This window comes from Dicentrarchus labrax, unplaced genomic scaffold (genome assembly GCF_905237075.1).
Source record: "Dicentrarchus labrax unplaced genomic scaffold, dlabrax2021, whole genome shotgun sequence".
Lineage (NCBI taxonomy): Eukaryota > Metazoa > Chordata > Actinopteri > Moronidae > Dicentrarchus > Dicentrarchus labrax.
The window spans coordinates 12,945,298-12,966,520 of record NW_026136715.1 but is presented as its reverse complement, the minus strand read 5'-3'; the positions used below and the strand labels follow the sequence as shown (position 1 = coordinate 12,966,520).

Below are 21,223 nucleotides of genomic sequence, written 5' to 3'. Positions count from 1 at the left end.
AGAATGTGCCAGGCTGGCATGAAATGGCCTGGATAATACTTAGTAAGGAGGCCATAATATTTTTCACTCATGGCTGAAGTTAAGTTTCTCCAGCTCTCCCCAGGGTGGCAAAAACGGCATCTCAAAATGCATCAGATTGATGGTTTTAATAATTTTAATAACAGTGTCAGGCAATAGGGTTGATGGAATATTAAAAATTTTCTTGCGATGCTCCCGGACCCTCCTAGAGGGGTAATATCCTTCTCACCTTTTTCACCCCTGACCTGTTTTCATGCCTGCTTGTTTTGTGCACATGCGCAAGTTGGTCTATGCCCGCCAACTAACAGGCAGCAGATATTTATTGATATTTGTATATCATAAATGTGATGCAATAAGATGTATATCTGGTTTGACGAAACAGGATGTGGTCTTGAAGAAGAAATGGCGGTAACAGAACTGTAAGCAGGGCAAGTCGTAAACATAAAGAGTTGGATAGCTGACATCTTTTCAGGGGAAAAAGTTAGCCTAAACTTTACATCAGGCTTAACACAGGTTTATAGTTAGTTTTGACAGAGGAGACACTGTTGCTAAACATCACATATCGTACACCCAGTTCATCTCCAGTATCGTACAAATCATCTTTAGAACTTCTGGTTTCGGAGTATATTACTGATAACAAGGCAACATGAGCGTGATTCAGAATCATGTTTGACTGTGACACATAATTTTCTACTTTATCATCCTGAGAGAGGAAACTCAGCTGTTAAAGTGAGTGAACTGATGGGCTTCGACACATACTCACAGGTTTTTATGAACAAGGTCCACATGTGTTTTTACGCTCTGAAACTATGATTTAACTTTAGTTACCTGGTAGAGAAACCTCCCATCTCAGTTCTTGGAGCCCACCACAGCATCACATCCTCTCATGTTTACAAGCTTTGCTCAAAAGCACTGAAGTAGGAGACTTGCAGGTTTTTCATTTTAAACGACAATTATAGGAGCTGATTTCACTGTTAAGCACCGGATATGACCGCATGTACTGTCAGATGTTGATCATCATGGTCATCAGATGGCATTTTAAAACCAGTATAGATCTGTAATGTGCTCACAGAGGTAGCTATCCCTTTATCATCTCTGGTTGTATTAGGCCGGGGGCAGTGTTGCTGTGGGCGATATACAGGATGAACCGGTATCGCGTTTTTTATTTCCGTATCATTAAAAACATTTTATTGACTGCCATACTGGTGCATAGCTGGAGATACTGCTGTAACTCTTCGAAGTTGGCAGTGATAAAGAGCACTGCGGTTGAGACAATATTGAGAGAGGAGCCTAACTGCATACTTTTCTCACTAACAGATATAACTTCATAACAGCAATTAAAAAACCTGCAACTAACTCTTTAGCAGGGCAAGACACCTTGGCAAACAACAATTAGTTTCTTACTTGTGGACTAGAACATTTGAGAATATCTCTTTTCTAAATACTTAAATACTTTGAGTTTTTGGCATATCTTTTTCATGCATTCTGATTCCTTCATAAATGTATTATTTTGTGGTGGGGCCAAGAAAAATCCCAAAGGAAATCAAACCTTTCATTATACTTGATGGCATTAAAATGTTTTGATATTCCATGTACTCCTGACAGTAGAAAACTCTCTAATACTGTGATACAAATTTGTGGTCAGTATCAGCCAGGTGGATATATTTTGGCTGATATTAGCTGATTACAGATATGTATCTGCATTGGCTAGGGCTGGGCGATAAATCGATTTTTATTGATTAATTCGAATTCGTAGTTAAACACGATTTACTTTTAGTTAAAATCGGTTTTCTCTAGAACTTCCACGACACCTGCGCTCCCTTTGGGATCCCGTAGGTCAGAGTGCGCTGACCCCTCCCCCCACCTCTCCGCAGATAAACACAACATGGCAGCAAGCCAGGATGAGCTCGTCCCCAAAAAAGGCACAGTGTCGTCGGTTGTTTGGAACTTTTTTGGTTTTGTGGCGTCCAACAGCGAACAAACCACGACCCTCTGCAAAGTTTGTTTGAAAGCTGTTGCAACCAAAGGTAGCAGTACGACCAATTTATTCCAGCACCTCAAGCAGAGGCATGCAGCCGAGTGGGAGAAATGTTGCTCTCTGCGAGATATACAGGACCGCAGCCCACCAACACCCACTAAAAAACAGTCTACAAAAAAATCGGGTTTGGTATGAGATTTTATTTTTAAGCCATATTGCCCAGCCCAAGCATTGGCGTATATGTCTTCTAATAGGTAAGAACAAAGTCCACAAAGTGTTGCAAAAAGAGCAAGATGGAGCATCACTACTTTTTAGGTTGTTTTTAAAATATTTTCACAGGTTGTCACAAAGTTATATGACAAGCATTTGTAATGTATTAAGCACCTTAATCGACTTAAGTGTAAGATATACATGTGTCAACGATGAGCAACGATTCGCACGTTGTCAGTCTGAATGTGGGGTCTGTGTTGATGTATCCACAAGACTTCTCTGATAACCAGTGAATCATTGCTTATTCCACATTTTCAAGTCACACTTGTGGCTCCGTCATCCGTCTGTCCCGCTCCCACTGAGCTTTCCTTGCAGGATTAACTCAACCAGTTAACACACAACTGTGACCCCTAACACCAAAATTAACTTTGACAGACAAGACTCAAGATTTTTCACACTGATTTGTGTCATGATAGCATGTTACAGCTACTGCAGAACAGATCTGTACATGTACATATCCTGATTCTAGTTGATGGTTCTGATCATTTACAGCTTCTTTGTTTTTATTTGAATTGGAAAAGGAAGGAAAAATCTGTTATAATTGATCAGTTGTGAGTATTTGCTATTTTCTGTTGTATATCATTTTAAACTGAATATCTTTGGGCTGTGGACCTTTTTCATCTGACAAAACAAGACATTTGTAGATGTCACTTTGAACTTTGGGATACTGGGATTGACAATGTACCCTATTGTCTGACATTTTATAGACTAAATGAAAACTGAGACAATAGTCGGCAGATTAATCTATAATGAAAATAATCATTAGCGGCAGCCCTAATTTGAAGGGTGCACTGAGTCTGGGAATGTAAAGTGTACACAGGTTTAGAGAGGAGTGTCATCAATTATTCAAACAAGCTACCGCATCTGCATGTTATCTGTCATGATACAGGATGAGCCCATTTAGACCAGTAGTTATATGTCATCGACTGTATCCTGGAAATTTCTTTGTAAATTATTAGAAATCATCGGGTTGTTGTTGTTGTTTTCTGTACGTGTTAATGCGGATGGAATTAGCTGCACACATCTGTGGAGGCTGTCATCTCTCTGACCTGCTTTTTCCATACCTCCCGCAAATGACGCACACATGCTCCGCCTCAGAAAGATGTAATTTCTAGATAATATACCACTCCTTTATTTAGTTACACATTTGGCTGTCAGCTCAGTTTATTTATGGCGAATATATCAACAAATTTATGGGACATTATTATCCCGCAGACAGAAGCACAGTTTTGCAATCAGTCTCCTTTTTAGATTGTTTACGTGCGTATTGTTGTAAAGACCAGGATCTCACCGGGAAACAAATGCACTCCACAGTTGACATACTCCTTTTTACCCTGTGTCGGAAAGGGGAACAGAATCCATGCAGCTGCACTACGGTTATTTGTCAGGGGGAAAGTCCTGTGCTTAACTTTATCCTACATGATATCAAAGGAGCTGATATGGATCAGCTGACGTGTGCGTGCACACTGAATCATTGTGACTTGAACACTGCAATATGAACTATTTCAAGTGCTACAGTCTTATGTTCAAACTATAAAGTGTAGCTTGTTATTAATTTTGTGAATTAAACTCGAACTCGTCAACATGCCCACTATATTTTCCCAAACTCCAAGATGATGTATTCCAGTGTTTCAGGAAATACTCAACGACAAAGGTACATGTAATGCACGATTATACAAAAGATTTCCCAAAGATAACAACAATATAACTAAACCAAATGTGATGAAAACAAACAAACATACAGACAGAAAAAAAAAGTAAATATCAAAACAAAATCAGGTTCAATGGTTCATTCATTCATTCATTCATAGCTTTGAGTGTAATGATTAATGTCACTGAAAGCATTACGTAATATAGAGTTACAAAACATGATTATAAGATTATCTAGGTGTTATCATGTAAATGTACAACTGTCATAAAGAACATGTACAATTGATCCTATAAATAGAAAACCTGATGGTAAGATGATATGGACCAAATATTTGGCCCTTTGCTGCGTGCCATTCTCTCTCCCTTGCCTTTCCTGTCTCTCAAGGCATTTCTGCTTTATTAGTGATAGCTGACATTAAAGCAGAAATTCCTGCAATATCCAGCAAAATAATTATGTGTCAGCGTTGTGCAGTTCCAGTTTTTAGTCTGCTGTAATGCACTAATTAAAGGCAGAGTGATCAAACTGCTTTTTAGTCTGTCTGTAGCTCCAAGTATCAAACTGTCAATTTCCAAAAGTTGTTATCAGTTGCCTAGTCAGAATTCGTAATCTTGGTTACTTATTCTTTGATCAGATAGGTATTTGAATTAAAAGTGTGCCAATTTCAGACCGCAAGTGCTGCCTGCAACTAATAATTGTTTTTATTATAGATTAACCTTTTGGATTATGTATTTTTTTCAATTATTTTTATTTATTTTATTCAGTTAACAAAACTAGCTGGGCTGGTGGGATACTCAGAGGTCCATAAGAAGTTCCCTTGTTCTCACAAAGATATCCCCCTTACTTTTTTTACGTATAAGTTCACCGTTCCAGTTGTTATGTTTCCTTCAGAATTGATTTTAACAATTAAATGTTGTAGGACTTTGCTGGTTCCAGTTGAGTAAGATGCAGTTCTTTCTTTGCTATGTATGATTATGATTAAAGTTTTATTGTTAATAGCTTAGTCTATACAATGTCAGAGAATGATGAAAAGAATTCTCATCGCAGTCTAAAGTGTGTTCAATTTCTTCTGTCATTTACAGTACTACAAAATGGAGGAAAGCAAATCCTCACATCTAAGAAACTGGAACCAGCACATGTTTGACATTTTCCTTGGTGGAAGACTTGAATAAGTCACTTCAAAATTGTTGGAAACCAATAGAACAATTGGGTTAAGCACTAAACTGAATATTTCAAAGAAAAAACAAAAAATTTGTACGACTTGTGTTTAGACATTTAAAAACTTTTGCTTCTTTTGTTCAAAGATTTAAAAAAAAAAAACACATTCTTCATTTATTTTGTTACATAAACTCTGGTATTTCCAGTTCTATTGAAATATTTCAAGTGAAACCCAGTCATGGGGAGGAGTGGTAGAAATAGTGCGAAGAGCTGGAGGAAGTGTGGGAGTGTGTTGCAGGATACCTCCTCTCATCTCCTTTGGTAAGGTTACACCTCTGGCTATCTCTTTATTTCCTGCATCTGTCTGGGGCAGGATCCAAATATTTTGACTCAAATGACTTAAAGTGTTGTCTAACAGATCAGCCTGTCAAAGATGCCTTGCTCTCAGCGGAAGTCTTCTGGCCCATGTGACGGGTAAAAGTAAACTCAGATTTGATGTATGATGTATGAGAAGACAGACTTATTTTAATGCTTGAGAAATGCACACTGTTCACCTAAACGCACGCACAGATGTGGTGTGTAGGCGACAAAAAGCACAGGATGTGTGGTTCGGGGGCAGGAAGAGGAGCAGGAGCTGAAAGAAGTGTGTGCGTGCGTGTGTGTGTGTGTGTGCTTGTGCGTGTGTACCAGGTCTTTTTTCAGCCGTATCATTCCTAAAGATAAACAATGAAGCGATCTCGTGTAATAGCCCATGCTGTACTTTTTTTTAATCCTTCCAGTCAGTGTAGGGAAATTTGAAGATTTACAGCGTATTACTGTTTATAGGCTTAATTTGAGCTTGCTAGACAGGATTGTAAGTGCCGTATCACTTTTATGGTCCCTCTTTGATGACCTTTACACTGTTATTAAAATTATTAAAGCCATTACAAGCATTCTTAAAATAACACAGTTACCCACACGCAACGTGTCTGAAATCTATTGGAAATCTCTTTTGTACAGACCTGACCAGTCCCATCACAAACCTGTTTGTACGACTGATGAAAGGTCTTTTGTTTTCAGATTACTAATTAGTGATTTTTGGTTGATTTCAGTGGTGAAAATCAAACGGGTTAATTTGGGGTCAGTAACTTCATCATCTTCTTCAGTTGAAATTCATATCTAACAATAGTGTACGTATAGTAAGTCCGGACATGAAGTGTACTGTACCTATATGTGGTTTAGGTCACGGCCTCAGCTGTTTTATGTGGTCGGGGGGGCTTGCAGTACTCATACTTTCTGTGTGTTGGTCTCTATGCTGGAAGGTTAATGTTAGAATTGAAGCAAAAACAAATTAGATTTATGAAATTAAATTATGAATAAATTAGATTATAAAACACTTTGGACAAGTGCTTGAAGCTAATTCAGTATCATTATTTATGGTCTTTCAGTGGTTGTGTGAAGATACAATCATATAATGTTATTGTTTTATATAATTCTGTCATCCACTTTAACATTTCCAAGCAAACTATTACTGGTAAATGAACAAATTAGTTATTGAAGGTTTTGTTATACAAATATGAAGAGTTTTATCTAATAAACATTATCATTGTTCAGTGTATTGAACTTTATTTGGATTGTTTTGCATGGGACTTTGCATATTGTGACATAGATACCGGAAAATTATTCATATTAACATCATTATTTTGTTCTGTTTTATTTTTAGCCATATCGCCCAGCTATACTGAGGATATCTTTGTATGTGCAAGGAAGTATCAGTTTCTCATTTTGCTAACTGCTGTATGTGTGTCTGTCTCTCCAGTTGACATTCGAGAGATCAAGGAGATTCGTCCTGGACAGAAGTCCTGGGACTTTGAGCGCTATGTGGAGGACTTGGCAGCACGGCTGGACCAGGCTCACTGCTTTGTCATCCTGTATGGCACAGAGTTTCGCCTTAAATCACTCAGCCTGGCAGGTACGTATAGACACCAGCACAGGCTTATATACCTTCAAATACAACTATTATTATTTCACATTGCCATCCTATTTTAACATTAATACCTCAACTAATACAGTCATGAACTAGAAAATGTCCACCAGTTTACCCTTAGTGCGATTGATGTGTTTTGTTTCCAACCTTGCTTTGTGTGTTGGTGTAACTTTCTGAGTATAGTAGTAGTTAATGCACCTTGTTACTGCACCAAAACAAATGCTGCTGTTGGTTTAATGATAAAACGTTGATGAAGGAAGCTTTGATGCCACCGTCAAGTCAAGTCAATTTTATTTGTGTAGCCCAAAATCACCAATTAGAACTTTAATGCATAAACACCAAAAATCTTCTGGTTACAGCTTCTCAAATGTAATAATTTGCTGTTTTTCTTTGTCACATATGACATTAAACAAGCTAATTGATCATTCATCTTTTTTTCACTATTGTTTAACATTTCTTAGATGGATATTGACAATTATCAGTAGTTGCATCCCTATACAGCACTATATACCCATAAACCATTGATTGATTCAGAGAGGGGAAGGAAGTCTTTAACAAGTAAAAATGAAAAGGATATCTGAAAATATTTGTCAAAAATCAGTCATGTGTTCTATTTTCCTCAGCAACGTCTGATGAGGAGATGACCATGTGGGTAAGGGGGTTAAACTGGCTCGTGGCAGACACACTGAAGTCTCCGACTCCGCTCCAGATAGAGAGGTAAACGTTAAACATGTAGCTACACATCACATCCACATTATAAGGTGCAGTGGACAGACAGCGTTTATACCTTGTTTTGTGTTATATGCATCAAGTCTCTTAATTCTCTTTTTTCAGATGGTTACGTAAGCAGTTCTACGCCGTTGATCGCAACAGAGAAGACCGGTAAGTCCCCTTAGTTACTCCAGTGTTAATCAGATCTGTGTCACAGGAAATAGGTGTAATTATATATAACTCAATTATTGGGTGAAACGGTTGTGTCCTTTCCCCTGTGTAACATCTAGAGCAAGTAGACTAGCTACACTAGGCTGCTAGGTGTCTGTGAAAGAGCTCTGTTGAGGTGTAGTGAAGGAACTAACCTCTTAGCCACACACCAGCACCTCTTCCTGCAGCAGGAAACAGACTGCAGAGGATGGAGGAGATGTACAGAGATGTTTGTCTGTTACATCCCTGACGAAAGCGCATGCCTTTGTTACGCTTTAGGGTTATTGTCCTCCCTGGCCCGAATTCCAGGCTGTGTAGTAAAAGTGAAGCCAAAAAGACTCAGCAGAGCATGAGGGGCGTGTGTTTGCACGGTTTCAGTATGTCTCTAAATTTCAAACTGATACTTCTGCACCATAACAGGATCTATGTAGTGCAAGTTGGTAGAAGTCTTGGTGTTTATTGTACGTGCATATCTATGTTTGTGTTGGATTTCTCAACAAAACGTGTGTATGTGTTTAGGATATCCTGTAAGGATCTGAAGAGCATGCTGAGCCAGGTCAACTACAGGGTGCCCAACATGAGGTTCCTCCGAGAGAAACTTCCGGTAACCTCCTTCTACTTATCATAGACCCCCTCTTCCACTCCATCTCCCTGCCCACTTCCTTTTCAATATGATGTTGCTAAAGGCTAAAGATTTATGATTTGTCGTTAACGGTCCTTTGCTTTCCCTCTTGTTTTTTTTTTTTTTATAGGACTCAGAATTGAGGAATGGAGACGTGTCCTTCAGCCAGTTTGCCCAGCTCTATCGCAGCCTCATGTTTGATGCTCAGAAAAACGTAAGTGCAATCATTTTATCTCTGTACAGATAGTTCTGTCCCAGCACTTTCATCCCCCAGCTCCCCATCTGATGCCCTGCCAAGGCACCCTTCATCCCCCATCTGTCTGTTCTCAAATGGCTGCGAGATCAATATGGACCAGTTAAAAACCCACCAAACCCCTCTGGTGGAGGCCATTAGGACAAACACACACACTCTCACATGGATGAGGAGGCAGGCAGGCTGGGTGAGGTCAGATTAAATGGATGACCTCAGTGCCCCCCACGACTAACCACCCAGCCCCCTACAGGATGTCGATGTCCATCTACATGAGTAGTACTATACTAGGGATGCTCGATATTGGCTTTTCTGCTGATATCCGATATTCCAATATTGTCCAACTCTCAATTTCCAATACTGATATCACCCGATACCGATATATGCACGCTTTTTACACCAAAACTGTTAGGTAACAACATAACATATCTCCTATTGTGGAACACATTATGCCTACGTGCTAATCGCTAGCTAAGCGTTAGCTTTGGTTAATGTGTTTGTGTTAATATTAAAATCATTCAGCTTTAAATTGTTTGCTTGTTAGCCACGGTTAGCAACCAACCAGTCTAGCGTGTAGTTGTTGTTGTAATACGTCATCTAACGCACCGATAAACGTCCCATGCTGCGTTCATGCAGGCTCGGAAATGCTGAAGCCTACAGAACAAACATCGGTTATATGGCTGTGGCTCAGAGGCAGAGTGGGTCGTTCCTTTATCGGAAGGTTGTGGGTTCGATCCCCGGCTCCTGGTGCCACATGTCGAAGTATCCTTGAGCAAGATACTGAACCCCAAATTGCTCCCGATGCCGTGCATCGGTGTGTAAATGTGTATGAATGTTAGCTTCTGTTCGATGGACTTTGCCATCACTGTGGCACGTAGTGTAAAAGCGCTTTGAGTGGTCGGAAGACTAGAAAGGCGCTATACAAGTACAGGTCCGTTATAAAAACCTGATACCGATAATTCCCGATATTACATTTTTAATGAATATCGGCATCCCTATACTATACACAATGAAAGGACAGCACTTTCAATAATTAACAAACATTTTGCCAATTCTTTCAGATGGAGATCCCATTTCTACAGAGGTAAGTTAAAAGTAAACACACACACACACACACACACGTGCACAGTGAATCTCTCTGCAACCTCACAGATGTGTGTTAACTGAAGCGAACCATCACTTTCTCTGCTGCCAGGTTCATTGACAGACCAGAACAGAGGGTCTCCCTCGACGACTTCAAGAGTTTCCTCCTGGAGTCTCAAAAGGTAATATCTCCAGGTCATTGGACATCCAGTTCCCTGCAGATTTGTTTCATTTGCATGTTTCAATACACCTATGTTTTCATGTGAATCCAGGAAATGTGGGCCACAGACAACAGCAAGGTTCAGGAGTTTATGTTCGGTTACCTTAAAGACCCCCTGAGAGAAGTGGAGCAGCCTTATTTTCACCAAGACGAGGTACGAACACCCCTCCCACATTCTTTTTACCCCTTTTTCTTGATTCTCTTCATGCTCTTTTCTGGGTCTTTGCTCACTAATGGAAAACATTTTAATGTGTATTTGCAAGTTATGTTTTCCGATGCCCCCCGCCCCCCCAAACACACACCTCCTTGTTGTTGTGGGTGGGCGATTTTGACATGGATAGCCATAATCTCGGCCTAAAGCACCTCCTCCCACACAGATAGAAAAGGTTATTGACTGAGAGTTCTGCAGAAAGCGAAGGATGCTTTTTGTGGTCACCATAAAGCTATGATTGACTAAAGAGAAGAGGAAGCTGGTGCAAGCCAGCCTGCAAGAGTTGGTACTGTCTTTATGTGCCCTCAATTATATTGTGTTACATAGCAGGTGTACAGGCCTTGGTCATGCTGAGAATAACCCCTGAAGAGGGAAAAACTGTTGTATAAGAAGAACAGTTATTGTTGTTGTACATAACCGTGCTGCTGGAGCTAGGGATTCAGCAATTTGTGTACTGATAGGACAGAAAATGCCACTACTCATTTGACTTTGAAACAGGTTGAATCTAAACATCTCCCGTCTGGACTTGAGGCCTGAACTCTTGCAGACTTCAGTCAGACATTCTGTGAGCCTAAAGTGCTCATTGTATCAAGTCTGCGAGAGTGCTTGTCCACGAGGTGATAGAAACACGCTCTGTTGGACTGGATCTCAAACTTTGCTCGTTTTTTTTGTTTCACCAATCTCAGTTATTTTCTCAATAGTTTCTAATGGTATTCAAATTATATATGTGCATGGTTTGCTGCTCTACATAGTATAAAAAGAGATGGATTATAACTGATATGCACAATAAAATGTTCCTTTTACATTAGCATTAGCCTAATATTATATTAACATTATTCTTACAATATAGCTGATCAGATTAGTTTTTTCTTAACTGGATGAAAGCCTCTGCAAATCATACCAAACAAATAAAAACAATCAAGATAATGCATAATCTGTATGTGTAAAATCAGATCTAATTTATTACTAACTTCTGACATTTATTTAATGTGTGCATAATTTGCCCACTAGACAACTCCTCCATGGTGTTCTGAGCATTGTTTTACACACTGGTGGTGTTTACCAAATGCATGTGTTCTAATATAATCCAATATAATAGTTCAGGTGAATTCATGCACTGAAATGTGCAATGTAAGTTTATTGTACGTTGATTGCGTTGTTGCAGCTTAGGTTTTGAGAGAACAGTACTTAAATATGGATGCTTCATCACTCGTAAATATGGCAGAACATTGTTTATGTAGAATACTTTTGGTGCAGACACAGACTCAACGATCCGGGTGGTCTAAGGCTGGATCAGATCCTGGCAGTGTACTTCCCAGAAACACAGTTTCTCAGTTAAGTCTGCAAGTGTGGGAAAACACAACCACACATTTGAATTCAACCTCATTCTCTCTGCTCACCTCTCTCCTGTCTAGCTCCTGACATACTTGTTCTCCAAAGAGAACACCATCTGGGATTCCTCCCTGGACCAGGTGTGTCCTGATAACATGAACAACCCCCTGTCCCACTACTGGATCTCCTCTTCGCACAACACGTAAGGATAGATCCCATAGTTTTCATGGGTACATTTTATTATATAAGAAAGCTTCCGTCAAGTTCAACCAGTTGTAATTAGGCCTTGGGAAAGCTTAAAGTCTGGCATCCTCTCTTGAAAACCTCTAACCAAACGGGGCTTTTGAACTGGCTTCATACATCAGATAAAAGTGTATTATTTAACAATTATGTTCCAGAATGAAATCTAGGCGTGTATTTTTCAGGAAAATGTATTTTTCCTGCCATTGAAAAGTGTGTGAAAGGCAGTTCAGATGATAACCTTCTGTACTAGACTTGTAAAACAATGCTCATTGGAGCAGCGGAATGAAAACTTCCCATGTTGCTTTGATTAGGTTGGAATTGACCAACTGAATGAGTACGAAGTGTTTATTCTAGTCAACAAAAGAGAGAGAGCCCTTTTGATACAAGAGTATCAATGTGTTTGTGCAACCACCATAGAAAGTGTGTGTGTGTATGTGTGTGAGGCAGTCCTTGACGTGTGAATCCTTTTGAAAGACTGGTTAGTGTGTTATTGTGTGCGTACTTTGACGTTACATGCTTATTTTTAGCTACCTGACGGGAGACCAGATATGCAGTGAGTCGTCCCTGGAGGCATACGCTCGCTGTCTGAGGATGGGATGCCGCTGTATTGAATGTGGGTAAACAAACACGCACTGTACTTTTACCCTACGTACAGTAAATTACTACCACTTGACTTTCAACCTCGTAATTAACTCTTATCCCTTACAGTTCTACTTTTAATGCAGTCGCCACACCCTTACCAACACACTGTCTGTTACATAACAGTGCTGTGTATGGCCTATACACCAAACCCTTGTCAAGCAGGTTTCCATGAATAGGACTGGCTTATAGTAGGTTAAAGGGTCTCTTTGCCTCCTACAAAAGTTAACAAACATGTCATAAACTTGTGTGCATTCAAGTTTAAAGGTCTTGAGTGTATACTTACTCTCTTGTATGTAGCATAGATTAAATGACATTGCGTGTGTGTGTGTATTTTCAGTGGACTGCTGGGATGGTCCAGATGGAATGCCAGTCATCTACCACGGACACACCCTCACAACAAAAATCAAGTTTTGTGATGTCTTGACCACCATCAAAGAGCATGCCTTCGTCACATCTGAGTGAGTCTCCATGAGCGCAAGCCATTTTATTTTTTACAGCCACCAGTGGCGATGAGATGACAAAGATAAAGAAACAGACGTATCAAACGGAAACAATGTGAACAGGCTGCAGTGACATCATTGTAGTATGTGAGAAAATAAGATAAGGAAGTCACACCGGAACACAGATAAAAGGGGAATTTTTGTGAAGTGGCACATCTTAATTAAGTCCTAATCTGTGGTCCTCCTACAGCTATCCCATCATCTTGTCCATCGAGGACCACTGTAGTATTGTGCAGCAGAGGAATATGGCCACTTACTTTAAGAAAGTGTTTGGAGACATGCTGCTGACCAAGGCGGTGGATATCGCAGCAGATGGCCTGCCCTCACCTAACCAGCTCAAAAGGAAGATCCTCATCAAGGTCAGCAGCCACCCGGAGAAATCATCATCTTTTTGTGCCATTTTGTGTCCGCAGGAAAAAAGTATGAACAAATGCTTTGTAAAGTGTTCTGATGGTATAATGTTTCTGATTGTCTCTCCTCCTCTCCCTTCATATGCTGCAGCATAAGAAGCTTGCAGAAGGCAGTGCCTATGAGGAGGTATCCACCTCCAATCCCTACTCAGAGAACGATATCAGCAACTCCATCAAAAATGGCATCCTCTACCTGGAAGACCCCATTAACCATGTAAGCACATTCATCATGTGTAAATAGACTCTGGATGCTGCATCAGGACGGACGCTGACACCCGAAATATGATGCACTGAAGTAGCTTCTATACCAAACCTGTTTTGCATGTTGTACCAATTCTTGAAGGACCAGTGTGTAGCATTCAGTGGCATCTAGCGGTGAAGTTGCAACCATTTTAATACAGCTCAGTCTAGTGGGTAAGAGATACTACAGTGTCTGCGAAAAACGCAAAAGGTCCTATCTAGACCCAGTGTTTGGTTTGTACTGTAGAAACATGATGGCTCAACATGATGTACACCAACTGTACATAAAAAAAAAAAACTAATTCTAAGTTGATGAAAATGCATCTATTCTTATTTTCTGTTGATTATACATATATATATAGTATGATTATTATATTCCATCTCTGCCAATAGATCCTCCTAAATGTTACACTCTGGACCTTTTTACGTGTTTGGATTTTAGCTATAATTAAATACCACTCTTTTCTGTTTAACATTTATTTTATAACTGGAACCCACTTGTTTTTAGATCCAGGTCTTGACTTTATGAGCTGCTTTCCTCTGTCTTTTAGTCTTTTAGATGATTCAATTCCTACATGAGCCACTTTTCAGTGCGACACATGGATCCTCTAAATATTTAATCAAACCGTTTAAACTAACTCTCTCCCCCCCCCCCAGGAGTGGTACCCTCATTTCTTTGTCCTGACCAGCACTAAGATCTACTACTCAGAAGAGACCTCAAGTAACCAGGGCAACGATGATGAGGAGGAGCACAGAGAGGTTAGTAGGCCTGATCTGTTGTTGATATACATAGAAATGAGAATCACTAGTCCTGATTTTGAACTTGTAACAGGATATGTGCTACCCAAGACATTGCACTTCATATTTTTATTATATATATATATATATATATAATTAGTATTTTCTGTAGAGATTACAGGCAATTTTTGTTTTTAAATATTCAAAAACGTGGAAACAATTTTAAGCTGGTGCAGCTTAATGAATGTAGACATATGCTTGTGAAACACTATAGATGTCAGATGACCAACATCTCCCTCTCTTTTCTAATCATCCAGGTGTCCAACGGTATGGACCAGCATGTGACGGAGAAATGGTTCCATGGGAAGTTGGGTGCAGGCCGGGATGGGCGACAGATAGCCGAGAGGTTACTGTCAGAGTACTGCCTGGAGACTGGCGCTCCTGACGGCTCCTTCCTGGTCCGAGAGAGCGAGACCTTTGTGGGAGACTACACACTGTCTTTCTGGTATGGTGTACATAATATTGCATTTGTAGTATCTGCAAACTTTCTACACATTTTACACAGACTTCAACAGCATTTGTTTGGCAATATTGAACTGTTTAGACAATATATACAAGGTTAATGGTAATGATAGGAAATGGACAGTGAATGCTGCTTACTGCATGTAACTGAATAATTAAAAAAATAATAATAATTTCGAAATTTACAGATAGTATTTGCTGTTTACAATAAGAAACAGATGATAATATCACAGATACATGTTTTTATCATTGAGTAAATGTTGACTGGATGTAGCCTCATGCTGTATGTGTTGTGGGAAACTCTCCCTTGTGTCAATAGACCGTACTCTGTATGTTCTGTAGAGTTAACTCATGCCAACTCAGTGGCAGATCAGTCAATGTCAATCACTCCATCATTAATTGAAAGAGGTTGTTGTCACGGTCTGAAGTGTGATCCATTACCTTCTGTCTCTTAGTGCAAATCCTCTGCATGAGTGGAGGTACCTCAAAGCTAATCAATCTGTGTGTATGTGATTTGCACACAATGTATGGAAACAATGCTCAGACACACAGAGGATGGTATGTTCAATGTTAACAAGGGGGATGGTGAAGTGTATACGTACTAATAGAGCTAGTGCCGGATGAATCGGTACACTGGTTGTAATTTCCTGTATGATATACATTTTTCATATACCACCATACCGGTGCATAGTTGAAACAACTGTTATAACTTTTCAATAGGCAGCAATATTGTTTTTGCTGTGAAGAGCTCTACGGTCGGCATATAGGGTGTATTGAGAGGGGAGCCCTAACAACTGCATATCCTTCCTAATACTAACTCTCTTTAAGGGGGCAAAACACTGGCACAAAACAACTTCTGACCATTTGTTTCTTACTGCAATTGAACATTTAAGAAATATCTCTTTGGATACTTAAATACTTGGAGTATCTTATGTCAGTTTATAATGTTTATACAGTTATTTGAAATATTTTGTTTCAAAAAGAGTGATTTTATTGTTTAGAATTAGCTGCTCACATCTTTGGCCATACCCCACCCAGTATTATAATGACCTGTAAATAAACTAAAATGTTTTTTAAAATGTTGACCTCACATCCTTTTTTTTGTTGTTGTCAGGCGTTCAGGGCGGGTGCAGCACTGTCGTATCCACTCTCGTCAGGAGGCAGGAAGCCCCAAGTTCTACCTGACTGACAACCTGGTGTTCGACACGCTCTTTGCCCTCATCACCCACTACCAGCAGGTGGCGCTGCGCTGCAACGAGTTTGAGATGAAGCTGACTGAGCCGGTGCCTCAGACCAATGCTCACGAGAGCAAAGAGTGAGTCAAGCAGCATTCACACTGGTTGGAAATAATTTAAAATTATAAAGCACTGAGAACCTTAAGTGATGTATGGTTTTTTTTAAGGTGTACCATCTCATTCAATAAACTGGAAATTCATGTTCGTCCCCATTTTTGCTTCAATTCTAAATAACAATTTATAACCACAGTTCACAATGTCTACTGATAGCTGACTTTGTCATCTAGAATGAAGAAGAGGTATGAAGTGACAAAGTTGCTTCCCTGAAGTTATTTGCTGTCTATTTATGTTTTGTTGTTTATCCCAGGTGGTACCACGCCAACCTCTCCAGGAGCCATGCAGAGAACATGCTGATGAGGGTTCCTCGTGATGGGGCTTTCCTTGTGAGGAAGAGAGCAGAACCCAATTCGTTTGCCATTTCTTTCAGGTAACTTAGTCCTCCTGCTAAGTCATTTAGGTACGTCTAACTTCATTTTTTGTGTACAAGGATGACTGAAGAGAACGACAAAGACTTATAAGTCTTAGGAAATTCTACATTAAAACCACAGTTAAGTTTCCAAGTGTAACTAATATTCAAATTAGGGATGATCTCAAAGATTGGTATCAGGACCGATCAAGGCATTTTTTATTTCATCTTCATTGGGCTATTGTGAGCCTGACTTGATCCTTTATTTTACATCAGCTGTCACACTGGTGTTTTTACTTGCAAGGCTTTCAGCCACAGCAACGCCACAGGTGCAGCTGTTGTCAACTCTCCGCTGTCTGTCTCTCCACCATTCTTCCACGCCAACGACCAGCATTTTGCTGCAGGTGGGGCCCAGCCTGTGCTCGGAAGGGAGACAAACAGTGGTACAGAGCTGATGACAACCACACTCACCACACCACTGCAAGTGCAACAAAAAGCCCCACAAGCAATAAGCCAATACGAATAATTTATTAATGTAAACCACACAAAAGATGTACAAACTACGAAAATAAACACAATACAGTTCATTCAGGTAACTTAAAGAGAAATACCATCGAGACAGCCACAAGGCCAAACAGATTTCAGAGAGGTTTTGTTTTTTTATACTTTATGTTGTGAGAAGAAAAAAAACAACAACATTGAGGAACAACTTCGATGCAGGCTTTTTTTTTTTCTTAATACAATGCAAAGCTAATAAATTGTCAAGCATATACATAGAATTGATTTTAATAACTTAAATCACTAATGTACTGTATTATGTAAGAAAATTAAGTAAAATGTAAGTATTGGATTGGGTCGCGCTATCTGCAGTACCCAATATTAAAAAACTGATAGGGATCAGGGACAAAAGAAAAACTTGATTGGGACACAATAATTGAAAAGAATGCAAAGTCATGAATATGATGTCTGTGGTTTCTTCACAGGGCCGAGGGAAAGATAAAGCACTGTCGCGTTCAGCAGGAGGGTCAGACCGTGGTGCTGGGCACCTCAGAATTTGACAGCCTAGTAGATCTCATCAGCTACTATGAGAAGCACCCTCTGTACCGCAAAATGAAACTGCGCTATCCCATCAATGAGGACACACTGGAGAAGATAGGCACTGCTGTGAGTACCACTATGCAATCAATGGCACATGTAGTAGAGATTAATGAACTGCTGCCTCAGATTAGATAATTTCTAATCTGAAAAAATGTGACATGTAAAAGTCAGTAATTTGCATTCTGTAGTAAAATCCCCTGCAGCCTTGCGAAAAGGCCTATTAACACACAATCTGTCGTCCAATAGGAGCCAGACTACGGGTCACTGTACGAGGGCAGGAATCCTGGCTTTTATGTGGAAGCCAACCAAATGCCAACATTTAAGGTGAGTGTGTTCATGTGTATTTGAATTACACCATTGGACTTGTATATAGCAAAGAACGAACATGTGTGTCTGCCTTGTCTTTTCAGTGCACAGTGAGAGCCATGTACGAGTATAAAGCCCAGAGGGACGATGAGCTCTCCTTCACTAAGAACGCCATTATCTCTAATGTGGACAAACAGGAAGGAGGATGGTGAGTGACATGCATAACATTAATTCAGGAAGTAGCTCTTAATTATCCTTTTGGACAAATCCATTTTGTGCAGGTAGAGAGCGAAGGCTTATGACAGGGTGAATTATACAGGATGGGACTATGTTGTAATATTGATCCAATGTTCATCATTTTAAGGCCACAGTGTTATAAATATTTACAAAACTACACCCCCTTTTCTTCCCAACATATCATTTGTCTTCTTTTTATTTTGTATCAGGTGGAAGGGTGACTGTGGAGGGAAGAAGCAGCTGTGGTTTCCTGCTAACTACGTGGAGGAGATCAGCCCATCAACAGCAGAGCCTGACAGAACTGTGAGGATCAAACCCACAAACCAAGAGGGCTACAAATACACATTTGTATATTTGAAGTGTAATTAGTATTCCTGTAGTCCTGCACAGGAAGTTTGGGTCTCGTCTGTTAATCATCCACTGTGGTACAGATACACATGGGTATGTAATGTGGATTGTGGCTTCAAAATGAGCATCAACTCCTTTCCTAATCCTTCTCTTCTCTGTCAAGCAGGAGATGACAGAAAACAGCCCTCTGGGAGATATGCTGAGAGGAAGTGTGGACGTGTCTTCCTGTCAGATTGGTGAGTGGCCCCTCCACTTCCTGTTCGCCTCTGTGCTGCGGGGCTGCAGAGCAGGCAGTCACCTTGCCACAGGGCAACCTCCTTCTCTGTCATATGCATGCACATAATCTCTGCCCTCTTTGTTTTTAACTGCAAAAGGACACAGTCACCACTTTCTTTACTGTAATTCTTGTCCATTTTCAGCCTCTTCTATCATTTAATTTTTTCCCTTTTTTGTTTTATTATTACTGTTTTTCTCACAGCTCACTCACACACACATGCACAGATCTGGTATTTTATTGACATCCTCCAGTCTAGTCAATACACACCCATTTGTGTTGGCACATGCTGTCACGCATTGTTGTGGCCTCTGCTAAACACAATTAATACCTGATCCCTGTCTCGGTCTTTGGGTGGCTCTTTGGCTCCATCTAGTGGTGATCTGGGAAAGATCTAACTAGAGCTTCTTGAACACTTTGTTCCAAGGCTTCCCTCACGTGACCACTGGCAGAATCACACCAGTGTAAGCCATTGTTTTCCTATGGAGAAAGTGATTACGCTGAACCTCAAGCAGGGCTGTTGTTTGTGTTGCACATCACTTGGCTTTAACGCCATGCTACTGTGCTCAAAGATCAAACTTTAACCTTGTTCACCTCTGACCTTTTTCTAAAGTGCGTTCAATCAGATTACAGCCGACTAAGAAGTTTAAACCCAGAGAAGGAGAGGAAAACAGTTTGAGTTTTAATAGGAAAGGAAACCTCCTCATTCCCATTTTTTATGCCCTTTTTCTAACCCTTCTCTGTATTTTATTTTCAGTCGTGCGTACTGATGGGAAGGGCAGCAGGCCTCATGTCTTCTCCCTTGTACCAAATGCCTCCATGCGGACGGGACCAGTGCTGGACGTCGCTGCCAATAGCCAAGAAGAACTCAAAGAATGGGTGTTCAAGATCCGTGAGGTCACCATGACCTCAGAGGCCAAGGTAAAATATATATATCACATGGCTGACATAAAATGCAGGCCAAGACTCATACCATACTCATGCCACATTGTGGGTTCAAAGGGCCAGTCATGACTTGTGTTTGCCCTATAATACCCATAACCTGTATTTAGGAAACACTGTCTGAGCACTGAGCACATATGGTGTCTATCAGGAATGCCATTCTGCAGACTCACAGAGTTACACGCATTCACACCTGGAAGCTGTCTTGTCTTTGCTTAGTACAACCTCCTGAGCAGCAGTAGTTGTTGAATGGAGGAAAAAAGAAAAAAGCTTCAGGCTAGCGTCAAACTTAATTCTGTGAAAATACAAACAGAGAAGTTGTGTGTGTGTGTGTGTGTGTGTGTGTGTGTGTGTGTGTGTGTGTGTGTGTGTGTGTGTGTGTGTGTGTGTGTGTGTGTGTGTGTGTGTGTGTGTGTGTGTGTGTGTGTGTGTGTGTGTGACTGTATGATGCAGCTGTACTTAAAGCTTGTGTCCCTGTGCCCAGCTGGAGGAGGGGAAGATGATGGAGAGGAGGAAGAAGATTGCACTGGAATTATCCGATCTGGTCATCTACTGTAGGCCCGTGCCGTTTGATGAAGACAGTAAGGATTGTACACACTTTCTGGACTGTGAACACACAGTGTAATATGCACGGAATAGAGATGTGACTGATTTCATACCTATGACCTAATACAAATAGGCACATGTCCAATATCAATACAGGTAGATGAGATCTGTATTCTCTCTCCCTCCTTCCTGTAGAGATTGGCACGGAGCGGGCCTGTTTCCGGGACATGTCATCTTTCCCCGAGACCAAGGCAGAGAAGTACGTCAACAAGATCAAGGGGAAGAAGTTTCTGCAGTACAATCGACTGCAGCTGTCCAGGATCTACCCCAGAGGCCAGAGACTGGACTCCTCAAACTACGACCCTCTGCCCATGTGGCTCTGTGGGTCCCAGCTGGTAGCACTCAACTTCCAGACAGCGGGTATCTACCTCCTTGTCAGAGCAGATAAAATAGCACAGAAGATCATAGTTGTCTTACTCTTCCTTACTCCTTTTCTTTTTTTAACCTTCCTCTTCCCTCCCCACGTGCAGACAAGCCCATGCAGATGAACCAGGCTCTGTTCATGCTGAATGGAAGGAGCGGCTACGTCCTTCAGCCGCCTATCATGAGAGATGACAGCTTTGATCCCTTTGACCGACATACGCTAAGAGGCCTCGAACAAGTCTCCCTAGAGATAGAGGTACAGTAAAGTGAGGATGTAGTGCCCCAGAGTTGAAGCGGGGGAGTGAAGCGAGAGATGTGAGGCAAAGATTCTGCATGAGGTGAAAAGAACAGGTGCATGCCGGTGTCTTAAGATGAT

General features: G+C 40.6%; 1 protein-coding gene across 1 annotated transcript in view; it reads left to right on the top strand.

The window, feature by feature from the left end:
• The window catches only part of plcg1 (phospholipase C, gamma 1), a 30,539-nt gene that overhangs the window by 3,257 nt on the left and 6,059 nt on the right, over window positions 1-21,223 (top strand). The window contains exons 3-28 of the mRNA XM_051424931.1: window positions 6,871-7,023; window positions 7,662-7,755; window positions 7,873-7,920; window positions 8,479-8,563; window positions 8,712-8,795; window positions 9,893-9,915; window positions 10,027-10,096; window positions 10,187-10,288; window positions 11,761-11,879; window positions 12,448-12,533; window positions 12,900-13,020; window positions 13,253-13,421; window positions 13,564-13,686; window positions 14,370-14,471; window positions 14,768-14,955; window positions 16,087-16,287; window positions 16,575-16,694; window positions 17,657-17,837; window positions 18,018-18,095; window positions 18,182-18,285; window positions 18,524-18,617; window positions 18,829-18,898; window positions 19,694-19,857; window positions 20,363-20,459; window positions 20,620-20,844; window positions 20,955-21,103. Of these exons, the coding sequence (XP_051280891.1) occupies window positions 6,871-7,023; window positions 7,662-7,755; window positions 7,873-7,920; window positions 8,479-8,563; window positions 8,712-8,795; window positions 9,893-9,915; window positions 10,027-10,096; window positions 10,187-10,288; window positions 11,761-11,879; window positions 12,448-12,533; window positions 12,900-13,020; window positions 13,253-13,421; window positions 13,564-13,686; window positions 14,370-14,471; window positions 14,768-14,955; window positions 16,087-16,287; window positions 16,575-16,694; window positions 17,657-17,837; window positions 18,018-18,095; window positions 18,182-18,285; window positions 18,524-18,617; window positions 18,829-18,898; window positions 19,694-19,857; window positions 20,363-20,459; window positions 20,620-20,844; window positions 20,955-21,103 (3,050 nt within the window). The remainder of the gene's footprint in view (window positions 1-6,870; window positions 7,024-7,661; window positions 7,756-7,872; window positions 7,921-8,478; window positions 8,564-8,711; window positions 8,796-9,892; window positions 9,916-10,026; window positions 10,097-10,186; window positions 10,289-11,760; window positions 11,880-12,447; window positions 12,534-12,899; window positions 13,021-13,252; window positions 13,422-13,563; window positions 13,687-14,369; window positions 14,472-14,767; window positions 14,956-16,086; window positions 16,288-16,574; window positions 16,695-17,656; window positions 17,838-18,017; window positions 18,096-18,181; window positions 18,286-18,523; window positions 18,618-18,828; window positions 18,899-19,693; window positions 19,858-20,362; window positions 20,460-20,619; window positions 20,845-20,954; window positions 21,104-21,223) is intronic.